Source organism: Aplidium turbinatum, chromosome 4, assembly GCF_918807975.1.
Source record: "Aplidium turbinatum chromosome 4, kaAplTurb1.1, whole genome shotgun sequence".
Lineage (NCBI taxonomy): Eukaryota > Metazoa > Chordata > Ascidiacea > Aplousobranchia > Polyclinidae > Aplidium > Aplidium turbinatum.
Window position 1 is genome coordinate 21,948,908 of NC_137475.1, and position 16,915 is coordinate 21,965,822.

A 16,915-nucleotide genomic window follows, 5' to 3' on the forward strand; every position below is an offset into this window, starting at 1 on the left:
TCAGTAGATGTTACAGAAAATATATTTCGCACTTATTCAGTGCATCGTCAGTTCTGATAAAGGGCAGTTAAAACCTACAAGTAATGTTTTAAACAACATTACAGTGACGCAATAATGTCAAAACATGAGCGTAAAAAATTGAAAAAGCATAAGCGTAAATATTGAAAAAATGCTGAATGAAAACTAAACCAAGCCGGCAGTAAAGTAAATTACGTATCAAATATAAATTATAAACTAGAATTGATGAAAGAGCGATGAGCAAAGCCTGCAAATGTAGCGTTGTGACAAATTACGGCATATTTGTCAAATTACAAATTATTCGGCAAGTTACAAATTACGGCAAAGAAAATAAATTATATGCGGAACACGGCAGTCAAAGGCAGTGATAAACAAACTAAGTACAGCGATAAATAATTAAATGGAGCGTCTTGGAAAACACAAAATGTAGCGTTGTGGAAAAAAGAGTAGGCAAAGACGGCAGTGAATAATAAAGCAGTAAAATATAGAAAAAATACCAAAAAATGTAGTGGAGCGTCAAAAAATTAAACTTGTGGCAGAATTAATTTTTGGATATTTATTTTGGCATGTATCCTATGTATCCATTTATCTTCACAAGCATCTAGATCAGACATGGGCAAACTACGGCCCGCGGGCCAAATCCGGCCCGCCGGCTCTTGTATTCTGGCCCGCTGGATGTTATCGACATGTTGCAAGTTTTATTATTGTGAAGTTTCAATAGGAGGATTAGATACCTCTTGTCTCTAAATAGCGATACAATGTAGAATGTAGAGCATTATGATGTCACAGGTACATTTGTGCGTCGCTTGACGCAACAGTGCTTTAGGTTTTAACCAGTAATGTCTCGTTCTGTTGCTCAACACAACAAACAGTTTACCAGCCTCATTTTTTTAAAAAAATGAGGCTGGTAAACTGTTTGTTGTGTTGAGCAACAGAACGAGACTATAGATAAGAGACAGTCAACCGCTTCAAGTGGACAGTTTGCTGGGAGGTTCACTAAAAACAGAAAGTTTTATTAGTCAATTTAACCAGTAATGTACCATATTTCTTAGTTTAGTGTTTTTATCAACAGTTTCGTCAGTGTGGAATGCTAAGCGAAATAGACATTGCTAAGTTGTTAATAAATTATATTGTTAAAATGAGTGCAGCGAAGAAGCGTAAAGTCGATAGTGAGCGCAGAGTGTTCAAAAAGGATTTTGTTTTTTGGTTGTATTTTTCAGTTATTTGTTAATTTAATCTTCCGTTTTTTTTGTCCCTTTGTTATTCGTGTGACAAACTATATGTAAGTGGCGGCTCGATCACTTGGCCCGCCAGTCTAAGAACAAAATAATTTTGGCCCCTAATTCAAAAAGTGTGCCCACCCCTGATCTAGATTATCAATATTGGGTTGTTCAACAAATGTGACATTGTAGCATTGGGAAAGTTGTGGTTCAGTACTTAGATCATGAAATACAGCAAAATGTTTTAATAACACAGCCCTGTCATTATTAGAAGAAAAATCGAAAGTGTTCCAAGTTGCACGATGGCCTGACCAGCGAACCGAAAATTTATTAACCGTTTGTCCAACATATTGTTCATGGCAAAGTAAACATGTTGCTACATAAATCCCATAATTGCTGCAATTGAGTTCCTGTTTTAACTTAAAAAGTCTTTGCGGAGTGCTCAATGTCGTTGTACGTGAAACCATTGACAAACGATGATGACCATGGTTACCACACAACGCACAGCGACCACAAGGGGCAGAATAACCTCTTTGTAGAACAGAAGATTGGATTTTTTTTGATAGATCTTTGTAGTTTGTAACATAATTTCCAATTGTTTTTGGCCTTGTGTATGTGACCATGACATCAGGTTTAAGTTCCTTTTCTTTTTCACTCATTTTTAATAAAGCTGGGAAAGCAGTAGCCCACACAGTCTTGCTGTTTTTCTTTTGAGGTTTTGGTGGCCTAAGTCTGTCAGTCCAAGTTGAAGCAATTCCAATCATGTCATTTGTCATCGCGATAGGGAAATCTGACCTAGTAGCTTTTTCTTTGAGTCTTGACAAGCTGGAAATGTAATGTTCATGGCACTCATTCAGAAGACGCATTCGAATGGCTTCTCCGTATAATATGGATTTGAAGGTGGATATAGGGTGGTGCGACTTTCCATTTATGAAGCAACGATCTTTTGCTGTAGCTTTGACGAAATCTTCAGTGGTAAATTTAAACTTGTTACCATGGGTGATGCAATGATTGACATCTAAAAATTCCACTGCGCCTGTCTCTTGAGAAGTATCAACCTGCCTGAATGTTAAATCAAGTCCAAATTTGGCGAAATTATCAATAAGTGCTAATTTTATATTATTAGTTGTTTCGAGTCCAAATGAAAGCCAAATGATGTCGTCGATGAATCTTTTGAAAATGCATGCTTGGTTAATAACTGTACACAGAGATTGCAGAATGAAATGCATAGTTATATTAGCAAGTGAAACTGAGTTGTTATCTCCAGTTATAATACCATCAGTTTGAGTGAAAAAATGCTCTTGATATTGAGTCACAACATTGTTCATACAGAAATTATTTAAATCAACAATTGTTTTCTTAGCTTCAGCAGAAAATGTGGTGTGTGTGTTCAAAGCACTATACAAGGCAACATCAACGACTGAACGTTTAAGAGAAGGATAAAGTGATTTCACATCCGCCGCTACAATGTATAAGGGCGATTTCTTCAAAACGTTATCAATTGTACTTGAATTTGTACTCTGCCAGGACAATAGCTCCTCAATATAGTTTCTGCTATCCCTGCAGTATTCGTTCGGATTGGATTGGCAATATTTGATGCTGATGGGTGCCAATAGTTTTTCAAGGAAAGCGGTGATGCGGGATGTAGTAATCATTCCAGCAGATTGAAGTAGACGTACTGGAATGTCTTGGAACAGCGGTCAAACAAGGCTATCGCAAACACAATAACCTCACTACTGCACAGCGCAACAGCCTTAACAAAATTCGAAAATTGGTGTCTGAGAAAACAATTGTGATTTGCAAATCAGACAAAGACGGCAAAATTGTTTTACTTGATTACCAGGATTATGACCAAATTTTGCAAGAACAACTTAAGCAGTTTCAAACGTTGCCCTACAATCCCACCACCATCAACAAACACATGGATCAAATTAGAAAGCACTGCGAGGATTTTGTCTTGAGATTGCATAAATTGGGTGTCGTTGACGATAAACTGCTATACCATACAACCGGATTTAAACTAAAAGGTTCATCCTACCATCGAGAGACAGGTAAAAATGCCAAACATTTTCGGGATAATCAACCAGCCTACTGTTACCCTCTCTTCAAAACGCACAAACTGATTTCGGAAAATTTATCCGCTGTCAATGTCAAAGACATTCCAGTACGTCTACTTCAATCTGCTGGAATGATTACTACATCCCGCATCACCGCTTTCCTTGAAAAACTATTGGCACCCATCAGCATCAAATTTTGCCAATCCAATCCGAACGAATACTGCAGGGATAGCAGAAACTATATTGAGGAGCTATTGTCCTGGCAGAGTACAAATTCAAGTACAATTGATAACGTTTTGAAGAAATCGCCCTTAGCCTATACAATATACATTGTAGCGGCGGATGTGAAATCACTTTATCCTTCTCTTAAACGTTCAGTCGTTGATGTTGCCTTGTATAGTGCTTTGAACACACACACCACATTTTCTGCTGAAGCTAAGAAAACAATTGTTGATTTAAATAATTTCTGTACGAACAATGTTGTGACTCAATATCAAGAGCATTTTTTCACTCAAAGTGATGGTATTATAACTGGAGATAACAACTCAGTTTCACTTGCTAATATAACTATGCATTTCATTCTGCAATCTCTGTGTACAGTTATTAACCAAGCAACAAGCAATCCAAGCATGCATTTTCAAAAGATTCATCGACGACATCATTTGGCTTTCATTTGGACTCGAAACAACTAATAATATAAAATTAGCACTTATTGATAATTTCGCCAAATTTGGACTTGAATTAACATTCAGGCAGGTTGATACTTCTCAAGATACAGGCGCAGTGGAATTTTTAGATGTCAATCATTGCATCACCCATGGTAACAAGTTTAAATTTACCACTGAAGATTTCGTCAAAGCTACAGCAAAAGATCGTTGCTTCATAAATGGAAAGTCGCACCACCCTATATCCACCTTCAAATCCATATTATACGGAGAAGCCATTCGAATGCGTCTTCTGAATGAGTGCCATGAACATTACATTTCCAGCTTGTCAAGACTCAAAGAAAAAGCTACTAGGTCAGATTTCCCTATCGCGATGACAAATGACATGATTGGAATTGCTTCAACTTGGACTGACAGACTTAGGCCACCAAAACCTCAAAAGAAAAACAGCAAGACTGAGTGGGCTACTGCTTTCCCAGCTTTATTAAAAATGAGTGAAAAAGAAAAGGAACTTAAACCTGATGTCATGGTCACATACACAAGGCCAAAAACAATTGGAAATTATGTTACAAACTACAAAGATCTATCAAAAAAAATCCAATCTTCTGTTCTACAAAGAGGTTATTCTGCCCCTTGTGGTCGCTGTGCGTTGTGTGGTAACCATGGTCATCATCGTTTGTCAATGGTTTCACGTACAACGACATTGAGCACTCCGCAAAGACTTTTTAAGTTAAAACAGGAACTCAATTGCAGCAATTATGGGATTTATGTAGCAACATGTTTACTTTGCCATGAACAATATGTTGGACAAACGGTTAATAAATTTTCGGTTCGCTGGTCAGGCCATCGTGCAACTTGGAACACTTTCGATTTTTCTTCTAATAATGACAGGGCTGCGTTATTAAAACATTTTGCTGTATTTCATGATCTAAGTACTGAACCACAACTTTCCCAATGCTACAATGTCACATTTGTTGAACAACCCAATATTGATAATCTAGATGCTTGTGAAGATAAATGGATACATAGGATACATGCCAAAATAAATATCCAAAAATTAATTCTGCCACAAGTTTAATTTTTTGACGCTCCACTACATTTTTTGGTATTTTTTCTATATTTTACTGCTTTATTATTCACTGCCGTCTTTGCCTACTCTTTTTTCCACAACGCTACATTTTGTGTTTTCCAAGACGCTCCATTTAATTATTTATCGCTGTACTTAGTTTGTTTATCACTGCCTTTGACTGCCGTGTTCCGCATATAATTTATTTTCTTTGCCGTAATTTGTAACTTGCCGAATAATTTGTAATTTGACAAATATGCCGTAATTTGTCACAACGCTACATTTGCAGGCTTTGCTCATCGCTCTTTCATCAATTCTAGTTTATAATTTATATTTGATACGTAATTTACTTTACTGCCGGCTTGGTTTAGTTTTCATTCAGCATTTTTTCAATATTTACGCTTATGCTTTTTCAATTTTTTACGCTCATGTTTTGACATTATTGCGTCACTGTAATGTTGTTTAAAACATTACTTGTAGGTTTTAACTGCCCTTTATCAGAACTGACGATGCACTGAATAAGTGCGAAATATATTTTCTGTAACATCTACTGACAACTGATCCCTGTTACCTTAGCAATTGAGGTTTTAGCTTTCTAGATATGGAACAGGGATCGTTTCAGAATAAGACTAGGTCAGAAAGCGAGGCAGACTCCGACGCAGCTCAGCATCAGCCAAGAGAAGTTAGCTACTATTCACTTGTGCTATCGTTATTTGTGTTTTGGCCTCCAAGCACGCAGATTTGGCAGCCGAGAAGGAGCTTTCGGTACGCCACGATGGCTGCCGAAAAAAAAACAAGAGTTTTAAGGCCTGGTATTAGTTCAGTTCAGTTTATTTATTTTTGTTGGCGAAAAAGAAAGACACAAAAAGCAAAAACACAATAAACACAAATAATTCGCACAACAAGGATGGCAGCGAAAGACCAAAAGGTCACCAAAGTCAGCTGCCACCCAAACATTTAAACAAAAGACCCAAAATTAAGAACATTAACACATATAGCACAATACCAGCACTTTACATAATACATTAACAATGGAATAACACAAGGCAACATAAAAAAAAAACTGTGTAGAGAAATAAGCGGATGATACGTTTCAGGAGTGATCATTGTACAAATTCTTTAATAAACATTTATATTTAAATTTAAAAACATTATACGACTTTTCTTTTATTCCTTTTGGTACTTGATTCCATAGTTTCAGTCCACTAAAACTTTTCAATCCATTAAAACAGGTATAGTAGGCCTACCTACCAACAAACTAGGTAACCAACCATAACCACTCAATTAAAATAGCCAAGGTTCCCATCTGTCCAAATATGTAGACTCCATAATAACACCCAAGATAATTGAACAAAGTGTAGTAAAAAAATGTATTTAAACATCAAATCAATGCAATTTCATCTAAATTTAGCCCCAAAAATGGAAAAAATACGTTTTTTTGGAATGTCTGCCCAATAGATGTATTTAGAACAAAATGTTGTTGTAGAGCATATACGAACATAGCTGTTCTGCAACTTTTAAGCCTACTCCCAGCTTTCTAGGAGCATTGTAAAAAAAGTTACGCTGTTTTCATGGATTTTGACCTTTGTATGACCCATGGGGCTGGGTGCCACGTCAAAAAATAATTTTGAGGCCAATATTAAACCTTATGACACCCTTTTAACACTCCTCTTCATTAATAGGACAGAAATTTTTTCACTCTACCCTAGCCACCTACATCATCCCCTATCAAATTCCACTGCATCAGAGTTTACTACCAGATTATGGTCTGGATGTGTAGGCTACTAACGATGCTCTAGACTGATGGAAACTAGACAATAATCAGATAGTTCCAATCATGAAAGCTGCCCCGGACAACCTACTGAAAATTATACATACACTGCAAATGCAAAACGTGTCCACCTCACTGTAGTTGCCGGAGATATGGGCTATCATGCCATGCTAGATGTGGACCATGCCAATCTGGTTCATGTGTTAACCCATACAGCAATCACATCATTACAGACGATGACACAGAGAGTGACAGTGATGAGCTTAAGTAATATTTGATCCATGTGCTTTCTTCACGCTGATTATGTCAAGAGTCTACATGACTAGTTGACTACATTGTATGAACTCTTTATGCCTGCTTAGTTTACCCAAATATATATAAAAATTCACCGGATTTTTTAATAACCAATATATACATTGTTATTGTTCATTTTTAATTGTTTTGGCAGCCATCTTGGATTGCCATATTGAATTTATAGACTATCAGATAATTCAACAATTCTGAGAATGGTCTCATTGACTTCACGCCCACGGGGTATAAAAACCTAGATATAGACACCAAAACTACATGTTTTTGTCATAATAAATGGTGACCGAGTTATGGTCAATTTCCTATTATTTTAATGGTCTGCCGCCCATCTTGGAAGCCATCTTTAAAATAACCACTTTCCGGAAGTTGGATTCTTTAAGATTTTGAATATGTTAATACTGATACCCAATACTAATCAAACCGGTTGAAAAACCTTTTGTCGTGAATCTCTACCTAGTAAGCCATGACAATATAAAGCTTACCGATAGCACTTACAAATATGCTCATAGATTGTGATGTAGGCTACGACAGTACATTTAACATATGCATTATATCACTAAATTTTCCGTAAAAACTATTAAAAACTGCAGTGCCTCTCAACCACAAAGGTATACTTTTCAAGGAATGGCCCATTTCAGAGAGTTCCCTAATTTGGAGACAGCCTTTTTTAAAGAAAGCCCTTTTAAAAGATTTTTGAAAATCCAACGACGCCTTTTGTTTCTAAATAACTTGTATTCTAAACTTCCACTTAGGTTTAACTTAGTTCAGGGGTCACCAAATGGCGGCCCGCGGGCCGCATGCGGCCTGCGAAAGGTATCAGCGTACAAGTATGACCAAAAATACTTTTCTTTGAGTCTGAGTTAAAGAGCACGAAGGCAAAAAATACTTTCCGGGAAGCATATTTTCGCTTTGCATACGATTCCACCGACCGACTAATCAGATTATAGTTCTAGGTGGGGGTTGCTTAAAGCTATTCCAATGCGATGTCCAGCCACACTGTCCCAGTGGTTGATTAAAACGTTTGTTTTCGAATTTCGAAAATGTCGAGCATAGGGTTGCTTATTTTAAGTTTGCAAATGTCATGTAAACTCTAGTGTGCATTTCACCGTTATTGTGTTTCACGACCAGTGTTCTCTTTATGCAAGTTTTTGTTGGCAAAATAGGTCGGTGTGCCAACTCAATTTATAATAAATTGTCAAAATATTATATTATATAAGACTTTTTCTGATTGTAGGCTATTATGAAAATATTTAGCTTAGTAGGCTACTGCAAAATGTTTTTTTTCTTCTTTTTTTAAAGAAATATGGGACGCTTCACGATTTCGCATGTCATCCTTGCGCAGGGGCTATGCTAATCTTCTCTGTATTGTTCCAATTTTAGTATATCTACTGCCGAAGCAAGTTCTGCAAATTGTTGTTAATCAAAAAATTCTTGCCACGCTGATAAGCATTGCAAGTGACAGTTGTCTATAACAAAAGAAAGACAGTTTTATAGACTCTCACAAAAAGGATGAAAAACCAACTCATTGCTTCTTTAAAGGGAAGACTGTTCATGAATTACGATAGAATTACGATTTTTGGGTGATTTCCACAAGCATTTGTTTCATGGTGCCTGGTTTCTTTTTCCCTGTTATTGGAGCCTATTTTTCGCTGATATGTTTGCAGGTCACTATTGTTGCCTCTATTGCAATGTGTCAAACATTTCCTTGTTTACTGAAATTGTTAATTGCAAGATATCTTTTGTGAAGCGAAGTGACAACACCACTCTTGCTTGGCGATGAATATTCTGGTGAAACCGCTCGATTCGCTATAAATGCGCAAAACAAGTGGCCTTGTTTATTAGGCATTGTTAAAAAAAGTCAAAAGTGTTGTAAAAGGAGCTTGGCCTGGCAGTAGCGTTGTTCGATTAATTTTGTTGCTGCGGTATTCTAACATAAATATATGAACAACATGTAACGCTGAATGGGTACGAAATGCGTTCTTTTTTAGCATAAGAGTCAACCTACCTAACATTTTATTAGTGCGGCCCGCCGTAGCTCCCAGTGTTAAAGTGGCCCGCATGCAAAAAAGGTTGGTGACCCTTGACTTAGTTGATTATGTCAAACGCTATTTGGCAACTGTCTATTTCATTGACACTTTTTCGCTGAAACATTATCTCATTAACCTCTATTGTTACATCAGGAAACGCTGTTAAAGCAAATAGGTGTTGCAATTGATAGACAAAATCACCATTGCATTTACAAGGGCGCCGCGCCAGTCAGCAAAACAGTTTTTTTTTACATTGGATCAACTTGTTCAGACGTGTAATCAATGTAAAGAAAAAACGATAGGCCAACTGAGTGATTCAACGTATTCAGACATTGAATCAATGTAAATACAAACTGTCATGCTAATTGGGTTCTTTGAATAAGTTGAATGACTTTTGTAAATGTCTCTCAGTTACAACCTATACATGGTCAGCAAAAGTTCCCTTTTGTAGCCTACACGATTTCAACGTCTAGCGGCGTTAAAATGATGTAAAAACTGACAATTTTTGCTGGACGGAACTAGGCTACCCTACCGAAGTTAATCTTGGACTATTAGGCGGTTGCAAACATATTTCCTTTTGATGAAACCTATAGGCTACCACGTGTGGTTTGCCTTTACATTACATTCAAAAGTTTTGTTAACATCAAAAATTCTTTGACTGTTTTGAGTTACAGCATCTTTTTGTGAATGAAGTGAAAAATGTGAAAAAGGTTGTTTTGATGTAAAACAAATATTTTGAACAGTCTGTTCAAAATACTAACTTACAGGCTGAAGGCACTCAAAAGTAAACACTGGATGAGACATATTTGAAATATCATACAAAATCAACAAATACCTAGCTTATTTAAAAAATGAATGACATGACGAATGATATAAACATGACGCAAAGAAGGTAGATAAAACAATATCGATTCTATAGCCCAGAATGTGTATGCTGCGAAACGGCTGCACGACTAAAAATGTTTGGAAACTACTGCCATAGCTTAAAATTACAACAACCCAATCCATCAATAAATTACAAACAGAAGGCGTCGTTGGATTTTCAAAAAATCTCCGAAAAGGGGTTTCTCCGAAAAAGGCTGTCTTTGAATAGGGAATTCTCCGAATCGGATTCAACGAATAGTAGCAGACCCTCTTTTTTTCATTTTGATAAAAAGTTTAATAATTATAGGGGAAAATATTCGCTTCCTATTTGTTCAGTAAAAGCAATAAATTATTTAAATTGCTTAATTTAATAAGCTGCAATGTTTACTTTTATTGTTTCATACTGGTGTAGCCTCCACGCCAGCCATAATATAAACTTTTCCAATCAACAAATGTTTATGAGCACTGTCGAATGCGGCAAGAATTGACAGCTATAAATACATTGCAGAGCACTGTGGTATGAATTGCTGATGCGATACTGATCCCAGCCATGGACGAAACATGCATCTATCGCTGTCAATTCTTGCTACCCTCGACTGCCGAGCAACACTAACAGTCAGCAGATAATTGAGTTGCAAACTTATTTACTCGCAAGTGACGACGCATTTTATTTAGACTGGTTGATATTTACATTACAATGGAGTACATTAACAAATTAGGATTGATCCTATCAGATAATCGTCGTCGTCGTGTGAGCCTCTGGGCCAAGGGTCTATTCTTTTTCCATCCCAGATTCACGATGTTCCCGGACTACACTGGAAGGCTACTAGAGAGCAGCCAGTCTTTGGTTTCATCATCCATGTCGCACAGATAACTTTGGTATACATGATGAAATTAAGCGTTTTGATGGTGACTTATAATAGTGATAAATGATGATGTTATTATCACTCCTCGAGCGATAGTTTCAGATGCCATTTTATGACTTCTCGGCCGCGATGGCCGTTGGGAGCTAAGAGGTATGTAGTGTACGTGTGTCGTGTATCAGTACTTGATTTCTGCGACAACCGGCAATGTGTGAAAAACCTCACAACAACCAACATTTCTAGCACTAGTTGCAACGTTCATCTGATGAAAGTGAAAGCAAAAGATCAGATGAACGTTGCAACTAGTGCTAGAAACAATAATTGTCCTGATGAAGACCCAAGTTTTTCAGTATTCAACATTCAACAACCAACATTGGTAAAGGCAAAGGATGTGTATGAAAAAGTTTGGGAGCCACTGTTGTTAAATATGTAAGTTATATATATGTTAGTTGAATATTTGAATATGAATATTTATGTACATTTGTACAGTAGCCTACCATAAATAAAGTGACTTACTGATACAGAAAGATGCACATTAGCTTTCTGCTTGAGAAGAAAGTCAACAATTTTGATATGTCCTTTGTAGGTAGCCCACACCAAAGATGACCAACCATTCTAAAGTGAACAACTCGTAAATCAATCGTGATTTAATTACAGTAATTGGAAGCGCTTGTTAGGCTTGAACATGTTCTCACATTTACGGTTTAACAGCTATCCATGTTCAAGGTTAGAATAATATAGCAATATATTCAACATGGGGTTCATACTGAGATACATAGGCGCCGACTATGGGGGGGGGGGGCGGAGAGGTGGCGCCCCCTGTGAATTTAGCTCGGGGTGGCTGCCCCCCGCAAATTATGTAAAAAAATCCTAAATCAAATGTTTCTAAGTTCAGATTTGCGTTAATTTGGCCTTCATTGCGGATCGATCTCAATTAAAAGATCTACTTGTTGCAACAACAGCGCTGCTCCTAAGATAACAAAAGTGCGGTAGCTGATAAACGCCAGCATGGTGCCGTTGAAGCATAGTAACAATGATTGAAAAGCGTTTTTCTTGATATTTCTTTTGCTTTGTTTTTCTTGGGAGTGTCAATAACGAGGTGCGGTTTGCTGTTTGCTCAGTTTAGTATCTACGCGTATTAAGAGCTAAAGTTCAAAGTGACCAGCATATAATTCGAAGTAGCCTACATGCCTCGAAATTCGTTTTTGTTGACGGCGGACAAACGTGTCCGGTCTGAGCAGCTATCTCGGCGGAAAAATAAAGTCTCACGGCGGACACACCAGTTTTAGCTGTCGATCATCATGCTTAATCACTTGTCTTGATAATAATTCGTCGCCATTTCACAACTATAACTACGATTTTAGATGGCTTTTCAAAAAATCAGTAAAGTCACTCTGAAAGGCTTTCATCAGACCAACGACTTGCGCTTGAAGAGTCAAGCACCGTGTAGCTGGTCAATACGTCACATAACTGATTAACTTCCACCGAACGAGCTCGTGTGGCTTCTTGCGTCACAAGGCTCTGGGCAGGAGTCGGAAAATTTCTACACCAATGCTACTATTTTCTGCTGTGCGAAGTTTCACAGGTTTTTTCTTTAGGTTTATTTTTGCGTATCATGCGAGCGAAAGTGAGTTTTCCTTGGGTCTTTTCTTTCTTACTTTAATACCAAAACTTATCAAATTTTGTTGCATCTTGCTGTAATAGCCTACTCGTATAATCTAATTTAGTAACCAACCTTGCCGTATCAATATTACTCGGAGATCAAAGCAAGACATTGTGACGTAAAACTTGAACTAAATTGCGCGTGATTAGTGTAGAAGTATCTGTACTTCTATCGATTCTTAGCGAAGAATTCATCTTTGTTACGCTGAATCAATGTCATCAATCGTTGAAGCAACGTAAAAATCGAAAGTTTTCCTCCTTGAATGGAAGCTAAGGGATGCAGTATTAGACTGGCCCCTTTTTGGGTGATTTTGGAAATTGATTAGGCCTGGGTGTTAAATTTTTGTTTTGACCCAAAAAAATGAGATTCCCAAATTTTTTTTGGATTTGAACCATGTCTAGACCCTGCCCCGGGCCCCGGTCCATCTCGCCAGTTGACGAAATTTAAAACAGCTGTAACTTTTACAATATTCATGTTAATAATGTCATGTAAGTACTCATTTTCATTGGTTTTTCATGGAGAACAAGAATCTAAAGGTTTTTGATACATATGGCATGATTTACAAAATCTTGATTTTTTGTAATTATTTGAAAAATTACTGTTATTACGCTTATTAGCCTCATTTTGCATAGCAATGTCTGAAGCAACTGCCTTGTGTTTACTGTATTTATTCTCTTGATTTCAGCATAGTATTGTAAGGTTTGTCAAATTTTTAATATGGATGAGAGAAAAAGAAGAAAAATTGCAAAAGATCCGCTTGATATTGGTACGTACCAACCCATGAGTCAGTCAATGCTTCCGCTTAAGCTAGATGTCCTGAGGCATTATCTGTATCTGCGAAATATTAAGTACACAAATGATTTAGGACAAACTGTGCTCTACAATGAAGTTTATGACTGCATTTGTAAAATCTACACAGCTGCATCCATTCCAGTAACAAAAAGTAAGACCATTTTAGAATGACCAGGGCACTGATAGGAAAATGATGAATTCCTTCTCTGTTGACAAACAACAAACTGCTAAATATCTGCATAAACTCAGAAATCAACTCCAGCTGACCAGTCTTCAACCGGAACCATCAATGTTGGAATGCCACGAAGAGAGCAACTCTTGTAAAGGAAGCGGATCTGAAAAGAGCAGTGCAAGTAGCTCCGAACTATGGGAAGAAGAAACTTGTCAGAAACACCAGACAGCTTCTAGCTCTTCATACTTCACACAATCACTGCAAAATACAGCTGTTGTTGCAGCGCAGATCAATGTTGGTGAAGAGCAGGTAGCCAAAATTTTAACTGCTTATAACCAAGACATTGGTTACCAAGCAGTGGTAACGAGAAAGAAAGTTTGTGGTCAGAGGGAAAAAGCACGGAGACAAAAGATAAGTGAAATGAGACAAAATGCTGTACCGTATATGGTATGTTTGGTATGGTGATAAGCTAGTTTTTAACTTTGCGAATGAGATTTTGAGCTATGGTAACAAAATTAACAGCTATTTAACACTCCATATATCAAACAGGTCTTTATTACGATGGGCGCCTGGATGCTAAAACGGTTGTGAAAGAGAGCACATTGCCTTCATCATCATCAACACAAAAAGAAGCCCACTACTCTGTTGTTTCACAGCCTGACGAAACTTATCTGGGATTTTGCAGCCCTGAAAATAGGACTGGTATGTAATGCATATGATTTTATATTATCTGTTGAACTAAAGGAGCTGGATAGCCATATAAAGCATAACTAGTACACATGATACAAAGTGAACTAAAGTAACCTATGAAAGACTGCTTCTGTTCATGGATGGATATTTCTAACAATGACACTTTTCTCAACAGGTAAATGTGTAGCTGATAGCATCTTGGACAACTTAGAATCATTGGAGGTTGATGCTGGGGATATCTGTGTGTTAGGCTGTGACGGAACAAGCTGCAACACTGGGTGGAAAGGGGGTTCAATGGCATGCATTGAACAAAGGCTGGCAAGACCGTGTCAACGAGTAGTATGCATGTTGCATCATTGTGAACTGCCACTACGCAAGCTGTTTGAAAAACTTGATGGTTCAACAACAGGCCCAAGTAGCTTTTCTGGACCAATTGGTCAGCTGGCAGCAACAGATGTATGGCAACAGCCTTGCCAGAAGTTTGATCCTCTCAAGCTTGCAGAATTTCCGTTGCTAAGCAAAGAAGTCTAAAATAGTTTGTCAACAGATGCAAAATATCTTTATCAAATGTGCATAATGGTGAATGATGGAAATATTTCTGGGGCACTGCTGAAGAAAAAAATGAGCTGATGTAGATTTTACGATGCAGCTGTGTAGATTTTACAAATGCAGTCATAAACTTCATTGTAGAGCACAGTTTGTCCTACATCATTTGTGTACTTAATATTTCGCAGATACAGATAATGCCTCAGGACATCTAGCTTAAGCGGAAGCATTGACTGACTCATGGGTTGGTACGTACCAATATCAAGCGGATCTTTTGCAATTTTTCTTCTTTTTCTCTCATCCATATTAAAAATTTGACAAACCTTACAATACTATGCTGAAATCAAGAGAATAAATACAGTAAACACAAGGCAGTTGCTTCAGACATTGCTATGCAAAATGAGGCTAATAAGCGTAATAACAGTAATTTTTCAAATAATTACAAAAAATCAAGATTTTGTAAATCATGCCATATGTATCAAAAACCTTTAGATTCTTGTTCTCCATGAAAAACCAATGAAAATGAGTACTTACATGACATTATTAACATGAATATTGTAAAAGTTACAGCTGTTTGAAATTTCGTCAACTGGCGAGACCAGTGGTTCTTAACCTTTTTTCTATCAAGCCCCCCTTCAATAATGGTCATGAGCCTCGCGCCCCCCTAGATTTTAAATAAGTATCATACCAAAAAAATTGCATTTTTGTCTGTTTATTGTATACATCAGTGAGATACTTGACACTGCTTCTTTGCGACTAGATTTTTAATGCGAGGTTTAACTCCAAAGAGTGAACAACGTAAGTCTCCTTCAACTCTCAGCTTGTTTCTGTATACTTGGTCTTGATAGCAACGAGAGCAGAAAATGCAGCTTCACAAAGATACGTGGATCCAAACATTGTTAGAATTCGAAGAGCCCGAGTTGCGATAAGAGGGTAAACAGGAAGGTAATTGGCCCAGAACGTCTCAGGTTCAAGTTCTTTGAAGTCTTCTTTTGCTGTGGAGTTGAACTTCATCTCAAGAAACTCCTCCTGTCCTTCTTCGAAAATATCAACTACTTCGCATTGAAACGGGTTTCTGATGAACTTCCAGGTTTCACGCTTCTCATCCAGATCTGGAAAGTATTTGATGAACTCCGCTTTCAATTCATCAAGGTGGATTTATATTTGTTTCTTCAACTCAGACTCAAAGTTTCCATCTTTGAGAGCAGAATCCAAGTTACTAAAGCTCGCTGGATTTCCTTGTTCAATTCGACTCTTCCAGAGGTCAAGTTTGGCTATAAAAGTTCGAATGATGTCATGATGCTTAATGATGTTGATGTTTTTCCCTTGAAGCTTAAGGTTGAGAGTATTCAATGCTTCGCAGAGAAATACAAATGAATACAATAAAATACAAAACATGACAAACAGCATAGGTCCTAGGACATTAAAGTAATTAAAAAAAAATTGAAATTGTTGTAGAGCTTGCGCCCCCCCTGAGAGAGGCTTCACGCCCCCCTGGGGGGGCGCGCCTCCCCGGTTAAGAACCACTGGGCGAGACGGACCGGGGCCCGGGGCAGGGTCTAGACATGGTTCAAATCCAAAAAAAATTTGGGAATCTCATTTTTTTGGGTCAAAATAAAAATTTAACACCCAGGCCTAATCAATTTCCAAAATCACCCAAAAAGGGGCCAGCCTAAATTGCAGTATTCACATTTTGTAGATGGGCGCTAGAATGCGCTGGAAAATATATTATCGCAACAATTGTTCATGCTATGCAATGACGATTTGTATCGCTAGTTCCTGTGTTATTTCTCGGCAGACAAATTTGACCGATGAAGATGGTACTTCCCGTGGACATCACATGCTGTGACGACGGACATGTCCGCCGTGAATTTCGAGGTGTGAGCCTACATTATAAAGCTTGGCGATATACAATTGCAGATAGACGCAAACAAACATCAGCAATTTGAATGAAAGCAATCGGTCGGCTAGAAAGTTTGCCCCCACGGCAATTTTTAAAACCCGGCGCCTATGCTGAGATAAATATGTAATATTACAATCACGTCAACAATAGTTAGTGAATACAACTATCAGCCAACCTAAACTGATTTTTCTTTAGTCAACTTCTTAAATTTAATTTTGATCTCACAAATACATAATTAGGTTGACCAGCAAAAAGAGAATGCAATTATGTGACCCTCGTCACCATTCAA

At 37.6% G+C, this 16,915-nt stretch overlaps 1 protein-coding gene and 1 non-coding gene across 2 annotated transcripts in view; both read right to left on the minus strand.

Annotated features, from left to right (window-relative positions):
• LOC145768981 (uncharacterized) overlaps nucleotides 1-16,915 on the minus strand; it is a 63,133-nt gene that overhangs the window by 19,298 nt on the left and 26,920 nt on the right. Inside the window, exon 3 of the mRNA XM_082580581.1 lies at nucleotides 11,377-11,475. Within this exon, the coding sequence (XP_082436707.1) occupies nucleotides 11,377-11,475 (99 nt within the window). The remainder of the gene's footprint in view (nucleotides 1-11,376; nucleotides 11,476-16,915) is intronic.
• Nucleotides 8,404-8,506, minus strand: LOC145769749 (U6 spliceosomal RNA). The gene has a single exon (XR_014289069.1). It is a non-coding gene; the product is annotated as a U6 spliceosomal RNA (small nuclear RNA).